This window comes from Tauraco erythrolophus, chromosome 6, assembly GCF_009769465.1.
Source record: "Tauraco erythrolophus isolate bTauEry1 chromosome 6, bTauEry1.pri, whole genome shotgun sequence".
NCBI classification, from domain to species: domain Eukaryota; kingdom Metazoa; phylum Chordata; class Aves; order Musophagiformes; family Musophagidae; genus Tauraco; species Tauraco erythrolophus.
The window spans coordinates 12,820,416-12,840,384 of NC_141470.1; the positions used below are offsets into that span (position 1 = coordinate 12,820,416).

At 39.4% G+C, this 19,969-nt stretch overlaps 1 protein-coding gene across 2 annotated transcripts in view; it reads left to right on the plus strand.

Annotated features, from left to right (window-relative positions):
- ABCC8 (ATP binding cassette subfamily C member 8) overlaps nucleotides 1-19,969 on the plus strand; it is a 79,995-nt gene that overhangs the window by 33,866 nt on the left and 26,160 nt on the right. For both annotated transcript variants that reach the window (XM_086614010.1, XM_086614011.1), the window contains exons 12-21: nucleotides 249-394; nucleotides 4,794-4,899; nucleotides 5,120-5,230; nucleotides 7,211-7,286; nucleotides 7,377-7,482; nucleotides 11,934-11,969; nucleotides 13,635-13,670; nucleotides 16,699-16,797; nucleotides 17,626-17,710; nucleotides 18,991-19,071. In XM_086614010.1, coding sequence (XP_086470136.1) covers nucleotides 249-394; nucleotides 4,794-4,899; nucleotides 5,120-5,230; nucleotides 7,211-7,286; nucleotides 7,377-7,482; nucleotides 11,934-11,969; nucleotides 13,635-13,670; nucleotides 16,699-16,797; nucleotides 17,626-17,710; nucleotides 18,991-19,071 — 882 coding nt within the window. The remainder of the gene's footprint in view (nucleotides 1-248; nucleotides 395-4,793; nucleotides 4,900-5,119; nucleotides 5,231-7,210; nucleotides 7,287-7,376; nucleotides 7,483-11,933; nucleotides 11,970-13,634; nucleotides 13,671-16,698; nucleotides 16,798-17,625; nucleotides 17,711-18,990; nucleotides 19,072-19,969) is intronic.

Sequence of the window (19,969 nt, forward strand, 5' to 3'; positions counted from 1 at the left end):
GCATTTTCAAGTATAAGTGATGTGGAAATGAGGAAGGAGGAGGACAGGATGCAAACCTGCTACACGTTTGCATGAGAATGGAAAATGCCCACTTGTTGTCTGTGACCAGAAGCAGGCAGGAGTATCCCCTAAACTGTTAAAAGAATATAAATTAAGATTCTGTAAATTTAATTCTTATGAAAGATGAAGTCTTTGTGCGTTTCCTTCTTTATGACAAAACGTTGATGATGATGTCTGTATCTTCGTAGACATTTGTGGTCCATGCTCATCTGACAAGAAAGGCTGACTTCTCCCCATCAGTGGCATTTGCCTCCATCTCCCTGTTTCATATTCTTGTGTCTCCGTTGTTCCTGCTCTCCAGCGTGGTTAGATCCACTGTCAAAGCTTTAGTAAGGTGAGAACTATAAAATTAATATCTTTGCTACCACCTCTCCAACTTTTGAGAATGTGTCTGTTGCTCATTTTACAATTTTAAGTCTAGAATAATGTGGTGATTATTTATCTGTTTTTGTTGTAAATTACTTCCCAACTTTTTATCTTGCCTGGGTCCCTTGGTGGTAGCACATGGGCCAAGTTCTTTGCTGATACAAGTCTCACAACCAATATTTTACGGTCCACAGCTAGCACTTCATTGTGTAGAATGAGTTGAGCTACGTTGATATTGCATGCAACATGTATGTGGCAACAAGAAAGGAAGTGCTAACTTACTGAAGGTTTAGTTTTGTAAATCACCCAGATGTTTCTCTCCATCAAGCGTGTAGACAGGAAAAAGGTAATCACAGAGCACATGTATTCCAGTGTGTGTCTCTTGGGCTGTGCTCACCCCTCTGCCTGAGAGGTGACCTGTTTGTGGAGAGCTAGACTTCAACAAACAAACAAAACCATAAAAACCAGTTAAGTGTGGGAGTAAGTTCATAACGTCTGTTCTTGTCTTGATGAATTTTACTTTCTTATGAACGTGTTAGTCTGAGTGTTCAAAAACAATAACCAGTAGAATGGCTGTTTCGCTGGAAGTTTTACTTTGTATATCCACAGATTATTGCTTTTCATATGCAGTGTAACTCTACCTGATTGATAGGAGAGGAAGAGAGAGTTTGGGCTTCTTACTTTATTAGGACCTCTCTGTGACCTCCGATATAGCTGTCTTAAGAGCTTGTCTAAACCATGGGACAGATACTGGACGCCAGCCCTTGCTTAATTGCCTTTGTGCTGCTTTGGAGATGGAAAGGAGACTACAGCAGGAGGCTGAAATTGTCCTCGCTGTTTTAAAATTCCCTGACAGTGCAAAGTCACAGCTGTGTCCTCTCTCCTAACAAGTGTGAAATCTGAGAGTGCCAGTGGCTGGCATGAAATGTTCTGCAGCCGCCGTGGTGGTCCCTAGAGTCATGGCGAATTGTCATGCTGAGATTGCAGCCAGCAAAGTATCTGGGGGCCTGCACTGGTAATGGGCATTTATTTTGGCTTGTCTAAGGATTTCTTTGTAAATGAATTGTGTGCCTGTTAATGCTGCGGGAACAATTCTAAAGCAATTAGTATCAACCACATATTAATTGTGGCTAGCTGGGAGTTGTTCAAGAGTTATTCTGCAGTTATCTTCTTGTTAGCCAGACTATTGTCCTGCTGCTTGTAGCAAAGACAGGAATCCCACGATTCAAACTCTGTAGCAAAGTTGATGTCATCCTTGTCTTCCTGGCTGTCTGTATGGCAGTAACCCAGGTAGTGCTCCAGAGCGCACTGCTCCATAGTGCTGCTGGTGCTACTCTAGGTGTGTCTTCTGAGAGCCTCATCCTTCAGCACAATACTTTGGAAGTGTGTGCCAAATATTTTCAACCTCTGCAAACACACGCTTGCTTAAATAGCTTGTTAAACGTGAAAAAGCAGACATTTACTAGAAAGCTGTGTTTGTGCCAACTGAGCACAACTAATGTTTTCTTGCTATAACCGTGACCTGCCTTTACACCTTTCTGCTAATAAGGAGCTGATCAGTATGATCAGGTAAAGGTAACCTGACTTGATAAAATTACACTTCAGGTTTCTTCAGGCTGAGATAGTGTCTTTGGTTTTAGCAAGTGTACAAGACAGCTTCTCCTGTAGTGACAGAAAGGAACTAATTGAAGCAGAAGATGATCTGTCAGTAAAACGATCACGTAAAGGACACTAAGAGGGTGTTACTGGCTTTGCGTCTCAGGCACTTCCCCTCCTCTGTTAATATTGGCTACAGCCTCTGATGCCAGATGCTGTTAAGGACAATGATCTCCACAAATAAACTTGTCAGTATCTTTTATTATTACACCTGTGCTCAATTGCAAAACATCCTCGTGGATTGTCGTTTACACTATCAGAACGACTATATGATTCATTACAATGGTAAAACAGATTTAAATCTTTGTTCCTTATAGGGCCCCTGCAAACTTCTCAAGTTATGGGGCCAGGGTGTTTGCTTCTGAGAGGGGGAACTGTTGAAAGTCTTTAGGAAGGTGAGAAACTCTGTTATGTCTTTGGAAAGTTTTTTTTTTTTCAGAAGAGTGTGCCATTGAGAATTAAAACTAAGCAGCCAATTGATGTATTTCTTAAATGTGAGGCCTTCAAGGACAAAGGTACAGTGTACAATTTTCCATCAGCAAAGGTCAAGTAGTAAGAGTGGAATTATGTATCTTACTGGATTTAATATGAAACCACTTTTTCAGTCAGCTGTGCAAATAACCGTGTTTTAATCAATACGCCTATTCTGTGGCTTCAAAATAAGCTCCCCCATGGAGATACTGGCATACTAGTGAAATTGCAATGTCACCAAGAGCTCTGCAGAGAACATACTTTTTTTATTCTTTAAGAATGTAGAACAGTGTGGCATCCTGAAATATGAGTTGCTGCTTCTAACAAAAGATTTTTCTCACAGCTATACTGTGTTTCCTCAGTAATTGCCACAGGAGCAGCAATTCCAGAAACAAGCACAGCACTGGGCCGAGGGCTTGCAGAGACAAGTCTTGGCACTTAGAGTACAGCCATCTTGGTATATAACCACAGAGCAAAAATCAAACTATCGAATGGCTTAATAGAGACATGGTCTCATTTGAGTATGCATGGTCCAAGGATATATTTGTTGTCTTCTCTTCCTCCCCCTTTAGACCCTGAAGCAGATACACAGGGGACTTTTCTATCTGCTTCCCTTCAGAGCAATTATTCAAATGTCAATGTAAGTTTTGCTATAGAGAATGTAGGTGCAGCTGCCTACCGACTCCATATAGGCAGCATCTAAACCATTGTTTGGTCCATTTAAAGGTATTTAAAGTGGTTCTTCTAAATATCTGGTTCCCTGAGTAAAAAAGATCATTCCTAGCCCTACTTTCCAGAGCTTCGTGCAAGTAGATACGGTGATGGGGCTTTTAATTTCTTCCTTTGATATAATTGACCTTCCCATTAAGAAATTTTGGTCCAGCATTGAGCCTAATTAGTTATTACTCTTCTTGCCCCATTCCAAATAGTTATTCTCCCCCTTTTCAGTTGCTTAGGTTGTAGTACCTGCTCTAGCTAAATTCACCCCACTGTATATCTCTTAGTCCTCCGCTGCCATTAGCAAGTGGGCAGGTTGACAGAAAAACTGTAGAACCAGTTCTCTTCTAGAGGTCCCCAGGTGGCCTCCGTCTCTACTTGCAGGACAAGTGCTGACTGTACAGGGAGTGTGCCTTAGGCAGTGCTGTAATGCCTTGGTCCAGGCATTATTTTGGTACCAGTGGGGTTATCTCATGAGATTCTTAGAGGAAACTAAGTCTCCTTCTGAAGAAGAAATCCCTGGAGGTGGAATGCAAAAGGAATGCTGGGTTTTTTCTTTTTATTTTTTACACTTGCCATACTAACAAATCACCACGTATCACTATGGTACAGTGGCATCGTTTGTCTGTTTCTTTGTAGGGAGCCTAAGGCTAAATATTGAAATAAATTTTTTCAGTCCTTGTCCATAAATTTATTTTTAGGAACCTAAGGCCTTCTGGCACTTTATTATTTTGGAGGCTGATAGCTAACCAGCTAATTGAGTCCCTTTGATGTTGAGTTCATGATTCAATCCAATTCCTTTACAAATTTCATTTGCTGTCCCTGTGAGTAGATTAGACAAACCTTTTATACAGGTACAGAGATAAAATTGATGGCATGATCTGTTAAATGTCATAATAAAGATACATTATCTCTTAGCTAATTAAATCTTAAGAAACTTGTGAAGATTTTGTGCTTTTTCCTTTGTTACTGGTTGTCAGAATTCTTTTTATATCTCATCTGTTGAGCAACATTCTGTTAAGGTATATTCCTTTCTCATATTAGCTCATACACTTCGTATTATTTCCTCACAGCTGGTTGAATTTAGGTCATGGTGTGTGAATTTCATCAGACTCCTACTGTTCATAAGACTGTTCAGTAGAACTAACACTTCAGTAACACAAATGACATTAACTCTACTTCAGCATGTGGCTTCAAAACAAGCTACTGTTGTAGCTGGTCTGCGTCCCGCCAAATGCCTAAAAAAATCTTTTGTGTAACCTCTGTGACGATGTCAGAAAAGACAAGACTTGAGAAGCATCTGCACAAACCATTAAAATATCATAGTTGCTAATAGACAACAGGGTGGGTTTTTCAACTTCCTTGCATTAACTTCTCCTTGCACGTTTTGATAAACAAAATGAAAATGAACTGTGCTGCAGACAGTGGTTGAAATACTGAAAGGGATGCTCTATAGTAAACTTTGCAGTGAACAAAATTTTTGCATTCCAGGTTGAGGTGTAATTCCACTTTTTCCATTTCAGTGTGCAGAAACTGAGTGAATTCCTGTCAAGTGAAGAAATTGGAGAAGAGCACGATAAATCTTCAGAGCTAAGAAGTGCCGATAATCACAGCAAATACCAGGCAGTGGTGAGTAATGATGTTTAATTGCAGGTGAAGTGGCTGAAGTAATTTGTACCCAGAATAAATTTTTTACTTTTCCGTTTCGTACTGATTATTTCCTACAATTGCAAGAACTCTTTTCAGTACTCTGGACTGTATAGGTCATAACGTGGTTACTTGTGTTCAGGACATTGTGCTGGTACTGACGCCAATTACTGCGTATTTCTGTTTTTCTGGTTTTGCACAGCCACTCAAAGTCGTTAACCGCAAGAGGCCGGCCAGGGAGGACTGGAACAATTACAGCTCTCACATGAGAAGACCCATTAACATCACAGAACCAGATGATTTTTGTGTAAAGGTGATATGAAGGTCACTCTAATAGCACTGTTACTTTAGCTCACTAATAGTCACTTTTGTGTTCTGATGGCAGTTTCAAATTCAAGAACCAGCATTCGATGTGAACTGTGAGACACTTGGGCTCATATCAGAGATGAACCTCCACTTTTCTTTCCTCTGGCTTCCATTTTAAGAATTGACTTCTGACCTCTGTATTGTGATTAGCTGTGTATATGCCTCTAGATTTCGCTCAGCAATTTGCTGTTTGAAGTGTTTTAAGTCATTAGCCCTGTTCTCCTGACAAAAATTTCCAATTAGAACATAGAACAGCCCAGGTTGGAAGGGACCTCGAAAGATCATCTGGTCCAGCCTTTTATGTATGCCAGACACTGTCTTCCATTTCCAGTGCCTGTGCAGAAAAATGGTATGAAGAAAATCAAAAAGAATTTTTTTAGACATTGCTAAAATAATCTTGTCATGAGTCTTCCCTTCCTCTTTTGGAATTCCTAGTAGCCTTTCAAGATGAAGTTAAAAACTAACCCCCAACTACGCTAACTTCTTTGAAGAAAAAGTTAAAATTACCTGTGCCACTTTGAAGACTGATGCTCTTGATTTGCTATAGAAATGGCCAGATGTAATAAAAATCCTGCTGGTTCTTAGAGTGATGATGCTGTGTATTTATGAAGTCTGGTATTACATTTGCCTTTCTGGCACAAGAGAATGAATAATTTAGTTTCATGAGACTAAGTAGGACAACTGGTAGTGCTTTCAAGTTTTTTTAGAGGCTGTCTTCTGACATGCTGTTTTGGTGCAGGATGCTTCTTCAACAGACTTCCAGGAAAATAACAGGAATATTTGAGAGAGAGTTTTGAGGAGATGTGTTGGATCAAAAGACAGCCTGGAGTGACAACAAAGGAGTTTGTCACAAAGGAGAGGCCAGAGCAGTAACCTCTGCGAGGACAGTATTTAGAAGGTCTTGAACAGAAAGCCAGGACCAGCTATAATCTTTGGCTCCATCTGCTGACATTGCTGTCCACGGGCGGCACCTGGGTCAGGGAGCTTCTGTGGTTTCTAAGTAGTCTGTCTGCAGCTCATTGCCCATGAAGGCGAATTTTCTGAGTGAGGATCCTCTGGCTGCCGATGGTAATCTAGAGGGAGGAACACCACACTTTCTTTTGCTCATTTTTTCATGTTGTTTCTCCAAGATAAGAGTATCACTTTTTTCTCCAGGGTATGATAAAAGCGTCCCATTCTACTCAGACCAAAAAATGTTGCACCTTGCATTGCTGAAAGGCTTCGAAGGCTTCAGTAGCTCTGAAAAAGTGACAGAAGAGGGTTCTGTATAAATACAGGCCTTTTAAAATTATCTCCTGTTTCCCATTTTTCACGGTATCCATGAAAATCTCCATTTAAAGTCCCGAACAGCCTTTGTTTCTTGGTTTTTAACCTTTTTCAGTGAAAAGATTTCTGTATCTAGCAAAGCCTAGGTTATCTGAGAATCATATCAAATACAAAGGAAAGTACTATAATAGGCAGCAACACCTAATTTATGTGGAAAGGTCTGCCAGTGTGCTTGGAAATGGGACTGTGTAATTGCTGTATATGCTGCAGTGTGTCTAGAGTGACACTGAATGCTGTGTGCTCTGCAGAGAGCAGAATGTGACTTTCTATAATTTAATCGTGTCAGAATCGTTTCACTTATTTCACGTGCCCACCTTACAAATAACAATACAAAAGCAACTCTACACAGCAACTTCTTTTTCCTCAGGCATTTTGCATAATTTTCTAATTGTTGTGCTTGTTTGAATTCGGAGATTCTTGCACATCAGAATAAGGGCCTTTACAAGTAGTCACCTGAAGATCTGTTTCCTGCACTGAGCAAAGGTTAAGTCTGTTCCTATGTTCAGTGTAATGAAAACAGAAGAAGTATCTCTGATGTTGAAAAAAGAAGTCAGCTCTAAAGCTGGTTTTCTGTTTCTTGTTTCTCTCTCTCTCGGCATAGATCACAAATGGATTTTTCACTTGGACACCTGAAGGTCCTCCAGCATTGTCCAACATTGATATCCGAATCCCTCAAGGTACAAAAGGACATCAGATGTACAGGATAAGATGTTTTTCCGTGAGCGTTTGGTAAATCAAAAGCTTGTATATGCCTTTCTCTTTCACAGGTCAGCTAACAATGATTGTAGGACAGGTTGGCTGCGGTAAGTCATCTCTTTTGCTAGCCATACTGGGTGAGATGCAGAAGATCTCTGGGAACATATTCTGGAGCAGGTAGTGCTATTTAAAAATTCAAGTTTGATTTGAGTAGTAATGTGGTAAAAAGCTAAAATCTATCCTGGGAACGTTTTTGTGGAGACGGGGGTTTTGTAGGTGTACGTTCAAGATAAAAACCTTACCGTGACGGTGGGGAGCACATCAGAAAGAACACCCCCAGCCAGGGTCAAACAAGCTATCTATTCCATTAATAGGAAGAGATAGTCATACCTGGACATTCTGCACTCCACCAACTTAGCCTTAGTGAAATTGTAACTCATTTGGCATCAGAATTAATTAGCTGATGTGTTGTGCTGCTACAGAATGGCGTTTGGACTTTCAGACGTGAACTCATGTCTTTGAATGGAACTATAAAGAGGTACCAGATCGCCAGGAGTGGTCCCTGGCTGTGCTTTTAGATGTGTGCTCCATCCCAGCACTGGTTTAGCCCCTGAGAAATTGAAGAGATTTTTATGAGTGGCAGTGACATCAGGGTTTTCCCCCCTGCGGATCCTGCCTGATTTGACAAGAGATAGTCATGTCCTTCCCTCCTTTCCCAAGGGGACACAGCAGCTGTGCTCTGACAGCCAGATATGGACTATACTTGTGTCTGACTCCACTGGCCATGGAGGGAGGAAGAAAAATGCTACTGAACTCCAGCAGTCTGTTAGGACTTGGTGTCTTGGCCCTCAAACTAAATGACAGATGGTATAATATATTGCAACTCCCATACGTGGTTTCTGATAAATTACTGTCATCTCTACTACAATGTCTGGTCAATGTGTGTAAACATTTTTGGCTTTTTTATTTTACAATACTAGGCTTCCTAGCCATACAGACTACACTTTGCCTTTTGGGATACAATTATTTGTAGGTAATGCTTGAAAAATTGCAGAAGAACCTAGAGAAACAACTTTGTTTCCAACTGCTTGGGAATGAAGGAACAACACTGCAACTGTAAATCAAATCCGCGCACTCTTTTGGACAGAGGGTCATTGTTACCCAGTGGGTTCTGTGCTGATTTTGTGAGAAAATTCTCACAAATTCCTTGGGTATTTTTAGACAGATAGTATTTATACCCAGCCTTTGTGCATAAGGCAGTCACACTACTCGGAGTTGCATATGCTTTAATAGTAATAGTGCAAGGGGAGAAGGTTCCCTATTTTATAGGTAGTGAAAATTAAGTGACCCTTCCAGCTGGTGAGGGAGACAAGAACAGAAGCCAGAGTTCCACAATGTGGTGATCTCTCCATTAAAACATACTTCCCTAAGCAAAAAATCAGAGTGTGTTGAGGAACCATACAGAATCCCTGCAGCCTTATTAGGTGAGTTAATTTCATTTCAGCAAGGCTGTAATTTTTTTACAGATGACATAACATGATTAAGAAGTGTAATTTGAATGTCTGATGCTAAACTAAAACAAATGATATGATGGTTCTGATCAGCCTGTGGTTTTAAATAGCACTTGTTTAGAAGTATGTGCTTCACAACAGTGTGAAGGTCAGAACTGATTTTCCTGTCTTCTATATGTGCCAAAGTATCACAAGGTAAAATTCAGTTGTTATCACGTTTGCTTTGCTATCTGTCAGATATGTATAAAGGGGCTTGTGGCTGAAACAATCTTAGTACTGTAAGTGCTGGCTGCACTGGGACAGATTATGTTTTGTCTCATCTTTCAGAGCTGCTACCATGTGCGCTGGTTTATTCAGAATGATGGATGCAGTCAGTGTAGGCTGCACACCTGTATTTTAAAGCTATCAGATGAAAGCTTCCTTATTTTGATGAGAAAATACTAATGCCTGACCAGGTACATGCAACATTATCCCAGGTTCAAGGAGAGTAATCTTATCAAGTAATCACCAGAGCTCGTAGCCTTAGCTCAGGCAATAAAACGTGCAGCCAAAATCAGTAAGATCCTTGTACAGCTCTTTCTTTGGGATGAAATGTATGCTTAGCTTCAGTCATTCACGTCACAGAATAGTCCTGAATTATTTCATTCCAAATTTCCTTCCCCTTCCCTTCCTCCAAGGTCACAGCTATGAAGACGAAGGATACATCCTGCTGACATGTCACTCAGTGCTCAGGAAATCTGGATTCTATTCCTGGCCCTTCCCTTGGTCTAATGGATAACCTTGCACAAGTCGTTTCCCTTCTCTGTGCCTCCATGCTCTGTTGATAAAACAGGATTAACTGCATATCATCATTTTTTGCTTCCTATAAAAAATATTTATTTCAAAACCTTAAAAATAAATGTATTTTTTCTCTAGGCTAGGAATCAGCTAATCAGAAGTGAGCACTGGCTCATTTGTGCTTGTATTTTGTTGTGTGTGCCTAGAAGATCCGTCTCAGATTACTGCCTCTTGTCCAAAGCAAGCTTGAAAGCATCTCAGCATAAATATTTTATAACATGGTTAGAGATTAACAAAAATAGAGAAATCATTATTTACATTCTGAAGAGATGGCAAATAGTATTGATTTGACTGGTTACTGAGTAAATAATTATAGTGTATGCCATGCTAATTTTCTCTGGGCAGTATCTCACTTTAAATAGTCCCAGTTCAAGTCCAGGGAGCAGTTTGTAGTATAAGACTATTTGGAGTAAATAATATCAGAAAATTGACACAAATGAGAAGTAGTTTGCTCAAACAAAATTGTCATTTGTTTCTAATCAGGACATATGTACTCCCATGTGAATCTAGACTCCTTATAATATGAAGGAAGTGGTAGATTTGTTGAGATTGTAAACCGTAGATTTTCTTCTACTGAATGTGGAGTTGACTGTTTGCATCAAATGACAATATTTTTAAAGTTATTTTGATGCCTGAAAAGTATATCGATTTTTATAAATATGTGTTTCCTGGAGTTTTCAGAAACATCCAGGTACTTAATTTTATTTTAATTGGAAATAGAGATCTGAAGGCTTGAAAATCTCAGTAGGCACATATTTGCATCTTTAGACATCCATATGCCTTGAAAAATTAGATCTAGACCTCATTATCGAACATACGTTACTTTGACATTTCTACACTGACAGAAGATAAATGTATCTTTAATTGCCAGGAGTATGCAGGAAAAGGGGGAAAGGAGGGATAAAGCAAAGTCAGTGCAGGAAAAAGTGGGTTGAAAAGGCTGAGTGAAATCTCCAAAAGCAGAATTAAGTTTTCCAGCTACAGAACAGAAACATCTTTGCTTCTTGAGCTACACAGTGGATGATATGAGCGGGCTCACAGGCTGGTGTAGGAGAAGAGCACAGTGGAGAGGGAGTTGGTGTCATGCACAAATACTACCTGTTGCAAGTTATCAGGGTGTTCCCCGGTCGAATGGATGCATGGCCTTCTTCGAGGTGGTCCATGAAGCAGGAACAGGTGTTTATCGATCAGGGTCCTTGTGTTGTGCATGGAATGGCTGGAAAAGGTATTCCTTATGTCAGCCCCTAGATAGTTTCTGTAAAGAATGTGTTGCTACCTAATGATATGCAACAGGTTTGTGGGTTTTTAGAGATACCGCCGAGTTCACACAGTCACTAAAGACCAGCCGAGTGTGAGGTAACTCTGGAAAAGCTTTGCTCCGTGCACTGACCTTTGGAATAAATGTACTAGTGGCTGGCTGTCTCTCTCAAATTCTACAATAAATTGAATTTAGATATGGTCGTTGCTTACTATGCATAAACTTTTTGGAAGTGTTTCAAACCAACCTTTTAAACTGCAGGTATAGTTTTCTTTCCTGGATGTTTATAAGCAAATAGTGTTAGCGTAAATTTAATGAGACTGTTCTCTTTAAAGCATTAAAAACTTTGTTTCTCCCTGGTTTTGTTTATACCACTTGACACAGATTTTTTTATTCTTTTCAATGGAACTGAATTTAGCATCAGTAATAAGAATGGCCAGTCATCCTGTCAAAACAACTCTGTGAACATCTTGGTACATGTTCAAAAATAGCAAAAACAAAACCTGTCCATCCCTCAGACCTGCCCACGCTTACTCATACAGGCACATCCTCCCAAGGATAGGGCTGATACACAAAGTAGCACGTTGCAAGTCAGCTGAAGGTGGGATTTGGCATTCAAACTAACGCATTATATGCTCCAAAGGTGCAGCTACTGTAATGGAAAAATTCAATATGACAAATTATCTTTTTTTTTTTCCTGAAAATCTCCTTTTTCTGATGGAACTGCATGCTTGTCACACTAGGACTTCTCAGTTCTGTTAGCACCTCCAGGAGAGAGTGAAGGTGATCTTATTTGTTGAGTCAAATTAAATGTTTGTAAGGAAAAAAACCTGTTACCAAATATTTTTTTGACAGCTAAGATCAAGTCAGTTTGTGTAGAAGGAACAGATGCTGCACTGCAGCTCTGTGATAAATACTGTTTGCAGTCTGTGCACTAAGTGGAATTTAATAGTTTTTCTTTCTGGGGCAGATTGCCTGTGCTTACTTGAGTAAACAATCTTTGCTTTCTATTTGCGATGCAGCTGTACCTCTGACAGTGAGACGGGGGAAGATGTCAGGTATGGTATTGTGTGTGATTATTGGTCTTCCTACTAAGTCGATGGCAATAGAAGGAACCAAAGGTTTCTAAAATTTATGCTTAAGATTTTCAGAGTCAGAATTCTGAAAAATCTGTGAAACTTTCACTGTATTAATTAGCTTAGGATACAATTTTTTAAACCATCTATGTAACTTAGGAAAATAAGAACTGAATGTCCTTTATGAAAGCATTGCTGGTTGGTGATTTTGGAAATTGTATCCTGACTTTCCTGTATGTCTTTGAAAATCCTTCTCTTAAAGTCTGAACCAGATATTTCCCTAATGCTATACTTAAAAAAAAAAAAAAAAAGTATTAAGTCTGCTTTAAAGGTTTCACTTGTTAAAGCAAATTCTCCCCATTGCCCTTTTCTTGTTTGGTTTTCTTTTGTGTTTTTTGTGTGGTTTTTTTTTTTTGTGGGTTTTTTTGTTGTTGTTGTTGGTTTTTTTTTGCATCTCGACATAAGTTCATTTTCTCACCTCACATTCTTCAGGCACACACAAACTGAGAAGTGTGGGGAGTAGCAGATTAGTCCATCTGTTGGCAAGGGATCCTTGCATGGAAATTGTTTTTACCTGATTAACATAGCTCAGGTTGGATTTTGGGAATATCTACCAAGTCAACTGAGAGCAAAGCTTTCCGACATGGTTGTCATGGTAGTGTGGCTCACAAACCTCCAGCACGATAAATCCTGTAACAGTGACAAGGCCATCCCTGCTGAAATCAGTGAGAACTTTGTTGCTGAAATCAGCAGAGGGAAAATGTCATATGATGTCCCTTTTCTTGATTTATGCCAGATTGTGTGTCTTCTACTGAACAGAATATTTTCTTGGTTCTGTGACACACCAACTATTCTACTGCCTCTTCTTTAGATTTTTCAGCCTCGTCTCTCCCATTTGCCTTATTTCTCTGACTTGTTACTTGGTTGTCAGACTGAGTCCTGCAAAACTACTTTTCCCATCTGTGTGTAGTATAAGAGGGAGTTTTACATATCTAATGACTAAGCCTCATGGTAGAGGATACTTGGAAATCTCACAGTTCTTTCTGTGTAAAAGAAATGGCAATTTTTGGGCCAAGTTAAAGTGAAACCATTTGAACCCATTAAGATACAAGAGAAATATGATGAGAATTAGAGATTCACGTTTGAAACTGTTGTGGGAATGGACAGCAAACAGCGAGATAATATGCACAACAGTATGACAAGCATATTAAAAAGTAGGAAAGAATATGAGACTGAAACAATTACCTACGTTACCATAGGTTCCGGGAATCCTAGTTATGTTGGTTAAGTGCTGTAGGAATATGTCTGGTGTTTTGTTGCACTAGCATCCTAGAGAACATTTTTGATGTTCTCAGAACGGAATATTTTTAGTTGAAGTCTTGTGAGGTCTTGAGCATTTGTTTATAGGTGTTGAATGCTTTCTGCAAGGTTGTTTAGCACTTCTCAAAACTGAAGCTTTAACTATACCTTTTTTGGGTCAGTATCATGTAGTACAGAATTTTAGCATACTTAAAGTTTTACTTCTGTTATGCAGTTGTTTTGTTGTATTTTTAATTATAGCATAGTGATAGTACTTTAAGGTATTATTTGCATTGTCTAAAATAATTGAATGTTTTTTAAAAAAAAACTTGTGTTTGTTTTCTGCAGCCCAGAGAAAGAATCTCCTGTTGACATGGAATTCAGGTACAATGATTTAAAAACTAATGGGAACCTTCCGAGGTCCCTTCCAACCTCAGCCATTCTGTGACTCTGTGAACGTTCTTCAGAAGTATGTGCACTTAATGAGTTGTTCCTCTTTAGAAGGCAGATGGGTTGTCTCTGCATGCAGCTACTGCAAGATTTAGAAGTATAAACAAGCAAGTGACCCTTGAAGTTTAATAACGGCCGAAAAGTATGCTCCTGAATACTCAGGACTGGCAATATCAGAATGTTCTATTACCTACTATCAGGCTGAAAATAATGAAAGCATATCTTTTTTTGTGTATGCAGTAGTAGTATAGGACAGGATAAGACACATTTCTCTCATATCTGGACAACACTTGATTTTGAGTTGTTGGCTGATATTAGAAATTAATTAATTGTGTAAAATAATCAGGATAAAACTGTAGCTAGCAATCCAAAACACACGAAAGGCTTTGCAATGTATTATTTCCTCTATCATTGTAATTGTAACTCCATTGCATTTTAAGTGCAACTGTTTTCTTTTAAAAATCACCAATATTTTGAAGTTGATAGGTTTATTAAGGCACTGAGATTCATATAGGAACATCCCTTAACTAGTCTTATTTTCAGTGCTCTCAAATGTGTACAGAGCCTACCGGACTTGACAAAATGAAATGTGGAGATAGATTAATAACGTTAAACAATCAATCTTGACAATGTTGTTTCTGATTTTAAGTTAATGAACAGACTCGGACCTATATTAGCCAAAGCACATAGCTTCCATGTTGCTTAAGGAAGGTTTCTCCTATTTATTGTAAGGTTGGATTTTGCTGTCTGCCTCTTTGTGATAACTAAGAGGCTGTGGTTAGTCTTTCTTGTGTTATCAGAGGAAAAAAATTACACTCCATTGATGAAAATGCATGTTTGTTTATGCAGTCTGGGGGTAAATTCCTCGTAAGTCTTTGCTAAGCCATTGGTTTGCATTCAGTCTTTTAAGTGTGAAACCTTAGGCAGGTTCAAGGCAGGCTTTCAGACAAAGTGAAGCACACTCTGTTTCTGAATATTTTATTCTCTGGAGTTTTGGCCACATGTTCCTCGCAGTTTCAGTAAGAGTTTTGTTCGATTGCCTCTTTACTGTAAGCAGCACTGTAGGCATGTAATAGATTTCTCATACAATTAAGCACTTGCAAGCTTATGTCAAAACATGATCTGCCCTGATATGTCATCCTACTGTCAATTTGCAATTAAGATTTATTTAGAGGGGTTTACTAAATTCTAAGTCCGTAATGAATTTTGGCTTGTTCCCAAATTCCTTGAAGTAATTAGTTCTCACTGATGGCCTAAAAGCAGAACATAAGCCAAACGTGAATGGTGCTCCTGGGCATTGTGCTGGTTCTCAGCATGGAGTGCATCTCGCTGGCGGTGCCCATATCTTCACTGAACAAAAGAACACTTTTTTAAAAGTTGTAAAAACATTTTCCTCAAAACTTTACCAGTTTTCAAAAAATTAATTAGAAGTAACTTTCCAATCATATTGAGAATTAAGAGCAGCAAAGGCACCATTTCAAGCAATGAAAAGGAGGAGAGGGGAATGCATGTTCATCTTGGAATGCTCAGAGCAATTTTTTCTCAATCATTGGGATATGAATTTTGTAGCAATTGAAAAAATGCTTCCCTCTTGAGGCAGAACTGAATGCTCTTTGAATTAGATTTTGGCACTGCAGACTGGGCTGCTTAGGGGATTTTTTTCTGTCTTTTTTATTTTTTATTTTTTGATTTCTGTTTCATTTTCTAATAAAGAGAATTCATAAAACGAGATTAAATTCTAATGAGCCATCAGACATTTGAACTTGGAAGCATGTTAGCAGGGTAGTGTAACTGTGTGTTCTTTCAGGTCATCAAAGAAAATTGGATCCTATAATGACTTCTAAGCAAGCTTGGTGAAAGCCTGAAAAAAATGAGCAGGGCAAGTGACCTTAACTCCTGATAAGAAATGATAAAGCGCTTGGTGTATTTTGGCAGCTCATGGTTTGAATTGCATTCAGGTCCAACTAGAAAGACGCTGCTGTAATGACTGTCTAGCAGACAAAGGCTACGTTTGGGTGAGAGGTCCTATCTTATTATTGGATTAGCTGATCTAGCTGGAAAGAAAACAGATACGCTTTTAGACGTATGATCCCTCTTTTGGCCCTTTTCTGGAGAAACAGTGATATGCCAGTGAGTTTTCCAACAATATCAGTTGCTCTGATAAAAAATGTCGCCTTTCTCCCAGCTCTGCCTTACTGAGGTCCTTAGTGCACAACAGCCACAAAAGCACTACTGCTTCACTAACAGGCAGATACTTTTATTTTTAAATAGTAATGATAATAATCCCTATGAAATAAAATATGCATGGTGAGATCCTGTTGACCGTACGTGATAAGTTGTCCCTTCTGATGGTACTTTACTAGGGGCAATTCCACAGGGGAAAATTTAGCAAATATTTTTTGTCTGAGTTATCTTTTCTTGTCTTTATAGACATAGAAAGATTTTACCCATGGCTACCTGTTTACAACTCGAGTTCTTTTCTTAGAATTTGGGAAAATAAATGTGTCGGAGTGGGGAAATTGCCTTTCTGCATGTGTTGAGTTGGTTTTTTTTAATATCTTTTTAGAATGTCCTTCCTCAAATGTGTGGCCTAACTAGTGATCTGCTATACGTTTTTTTTTATCAGTCTATCCAAACAGAGCTGAGATTCAGTCTTTCGGAATTTTCTTCCTGCCATCTGCGCTGCTCAGGAGGCAGCTTTACTGAGCTAGCCTCTCCAAAACTCACCTCACAGCAGAAAAAGAGGGAACAAATTGAAATTCAATTAGGTGAACAATTTCAGTATTCTGTTGGAAATTTAACATCTTACGTATTTCTCTGATGAGACCTACTGATTGTCCTAAAGGACAGAAATGAAAGACAGCATTTTTGAAGACTTACTACCAGTTTTTTCCTTTACAATAAAACAGTTTCCAGTAACCCCTACTGCACTGGTAAGCCGAGAACTCTGTTTTTCTTCCAGGAAAAGAGGATCGGTAGCATATGCATCACAGAAGCCTTGGTTGCTCAATGCCACAGTGGAAGAGAACATCACATTTGAAAGCCCTTTTAACAAACAGAGGTAACAGGTTTCAGCACTGTTACACGCTTTACTCCCCTCTAGCTAAATCACGGAGTTGTGTGGGCCTCGGTTCACGCGTGGGTCCTCGTCTCCCTCTGGTAACAAACGTACTGCACCTTCCTGAACGGGACAAAAGACCTTGAGTTCTGCACGGTCCCCATTTGGCCATGTTTTTGCTGAAGGGCCCGAGGGACGGAGTTCAGTCTGACTTGCAACTTAAGTGTAGAAGTCTCTTCATTTCCAAGGACAGTGTTTCGTATGCGGCGTTCTCTTCTTAATGGACTAGTTTAACTGTCTTAGATGGAAATTAGCCCTTTGGGAGCGGAATGTTGTTTATTACAGTTTCAGTGTTTGGTACAGTGTGAAGGATTAACGGGCTATCGTTTTATTCAGCATAAATGCCAAACATTCTAAAATATTTACAAGTTTGTGGCTGATATTCCATCCCCCACTTCCCCGCTTAAAAGAACTAGTTGGCTACGTATTCACATCCTACACGAATTTTTTCTGTCATACTTGGATATTGAAACAAGAAAAAAGGCCCTGGGCATGAAAAATGTTAAATGGAAAGTTGTACTTATTTTGCCTGGTTTTAACTATTAAATATTTTTCTTTGGGAAGCTGACCAAAGATGCTTTTTCTTAGCTGAAATATTACTTACTTGCCTGTGATAGAAAGAGATCCCATTAGAACAATTAGTGGCTAACAAATATGTTTTCCACTGTGTGATTTTTTCCAGCTGGTTAATTTTTGTTCCTCTGCAGGTAGGAAATGTGCTTCTTTAGCAGTATCTGTGTGGATTTTACGTTACCTTTTTTGTTTCCACAGGTACAAAGCAGTAATTGATGCTTGTTCCCTCCAGCCTGATATTGACATTCTCCCTCACGGAGACCAAACCCAGATTGGAGAGAGGGTCAGTAAACAGCTACAGGCTTCTATTTTCGTTTTAAATATACCGAGGGTTTTTTATTATTTTGTTGTGTTCTTAAAGTCTTACCAGTTATTTGGCAACAAAGGTAATCTTTTAGTTAAGTGTACATTTGGGTCATTAGTCTGAAAGCTCGTTGCTCAGTAAATGTGGAAACACTGTCATTTATGTGAGATGCAGTGATTTAAATGTGTTGCTATCAGAATGCTTGACTAATTCTGTGGCCGCTATCTCAGATATCTGGACTTCACAGCGCATTTTTTGGTTTCTTTAGGAGTAAAATAAAGATAAATAATTCACAGATCTTTAGAGCCCCTTCATTTAAAAAAGGTCAGGTGTTTAATCAACAGCAAACTAAGCTTTATCACATCAGGGAAGATTAGGGAGTGACAAGAAAGGAAACAGAAGTCACAAATTTGTAATCAATTTAGTCTGGCATATACTGGCACTGTCACAACCCAACCCCCCAGAAAAACAAAACCACAACAAACCACCCCATAGAAGGATATATTTAAGGATACATTCCCATGCCTAATCTCCACACTGACTACCATGTTAATTTTAAATGGATTAGTTCCTACCCCAATTCTTTGTGTAGCCAAACAAATGTTTTTTGACAGAAGGAGGGAAGTGGAGGGGAAAGAGAAGGTGGGATGGTGTCTTTTGGTAGTGGTACTGGCTTATGAGAGCTAAAGGTGTTTGTGAAACTGCAGGTGGATCACAGGAAGGATAAGTGTCTTAGAGCAGGGTGGTAGCAGGGAACTGAGGGAACGAAAACAAGTACAATAGCAACAAGGTAATGTTCACCTTCAGCATGGTCTGACCCCCCCAGCTAGCAATTACTGATTACTGTATATACTGGAGCCGATATAGTATGACAGCATACGATTATAAAAAATAAAAAAATAGGACACAGCCAGACTCATAAGGCTGACTGTTAAGTAGAAGTCTAGTTTAGACTGCCTGCAGAATATCTATGCCACCTACACCATTATGTCACCACAAACCATTAAATGTTGCCTGTCCTTCTGGTATGTATGGAGCAGAGCTCTGGACAGAGTGCTCTGGCTTTTCTAACAATTTCTGTTCTGTGTTCCCAGCTGAATGGCAGGCCCACGCTTCTGAAAAATTTCTCTGGGTTTCTTTGTCCACAAAGTCTTCTGTGGATAATCTGATCAAAATATGAATATTCAATTGGTGGTTTTATAACTGATTGTTATTCTCTGATTCAATTGTCTGATTGTTTTTCTTCTGCTTATCTCCAGGGTATTAATCTGTCTGGAGGGCAGCGCCAACGTATTAGTGTGGCAAGAGCACTTTACCAGCAGACAAATGTTGTGTTCCTGGTGAGTAGGTGCCGTTGTGTTTATGCTGCAAACAGAAGCACGATGCGAGCGTTTAGAACATTTAGAAGCACGCAGAACATTGTGTTTCACAGAGCTAAGCCAAACCTGCAGGTTTTATTTTATATTTCTTGTTAGCTAGCCTGCAGGTAAGAAGTGTTTTGTAAATGCTGCAGACAGACTGATAGATGATATTAGGATACAAATTGAAATGCTGATGGTTGCCCTCTTAGTCTATTGAAATTTCTTTTTGACCCTTGTGTTTATCTTTGGTACCTGGAAATGTAATAGTCTTAGCTGTATTTGTAAAGTTCCTAAGCCGTCTCAGGCCTAAAATTAATGTTGTCCTGTGTCTGAGGTGTTTCCTTTCTGCAACAAACTAAGCTGTCTTCCCACACTGAACTGCTTGTTGTATATCCTGTCCCAACTTCAACAGCAGTGCTATGGAAAAAGGAGTGAGAGCAGGCTCTAAAAACTTAGTAGGTGGGAAAACGGATGCATCCTACACCCTCACTAGTAGTGAGCTTGATGGCTTTCCCATTTAGGACTTCCTTTTCAAGCTCAGTTTTCAAGGAGCTTTGAATCCAGCTGTTAGGACAGCCAGGTGCGAGTCACATGGGATTAGGAAAGCTGTGCATGTTAAAGGTCATCCTTAAAAGTCTGGGAGGTTACTTAGACCTTTCTCTGCAATTAGGCTGACCAATATGTGCTTGCTTCATGTGCAGGGCATTACCAGAATGCAGGAGGCTGGAGAGCAGTTGGGGCAGGTGCTGCAAATCGGCAGGTCCAGTACTGGGCTGTAACTTGGTTTTGTCACTTTTGTCCTTTTGTGCAGGACACTCAATAATTATTTCCTAATAGTAGCAGGTTCTCTTACAGTTTGATAATGTAAAATCACCTA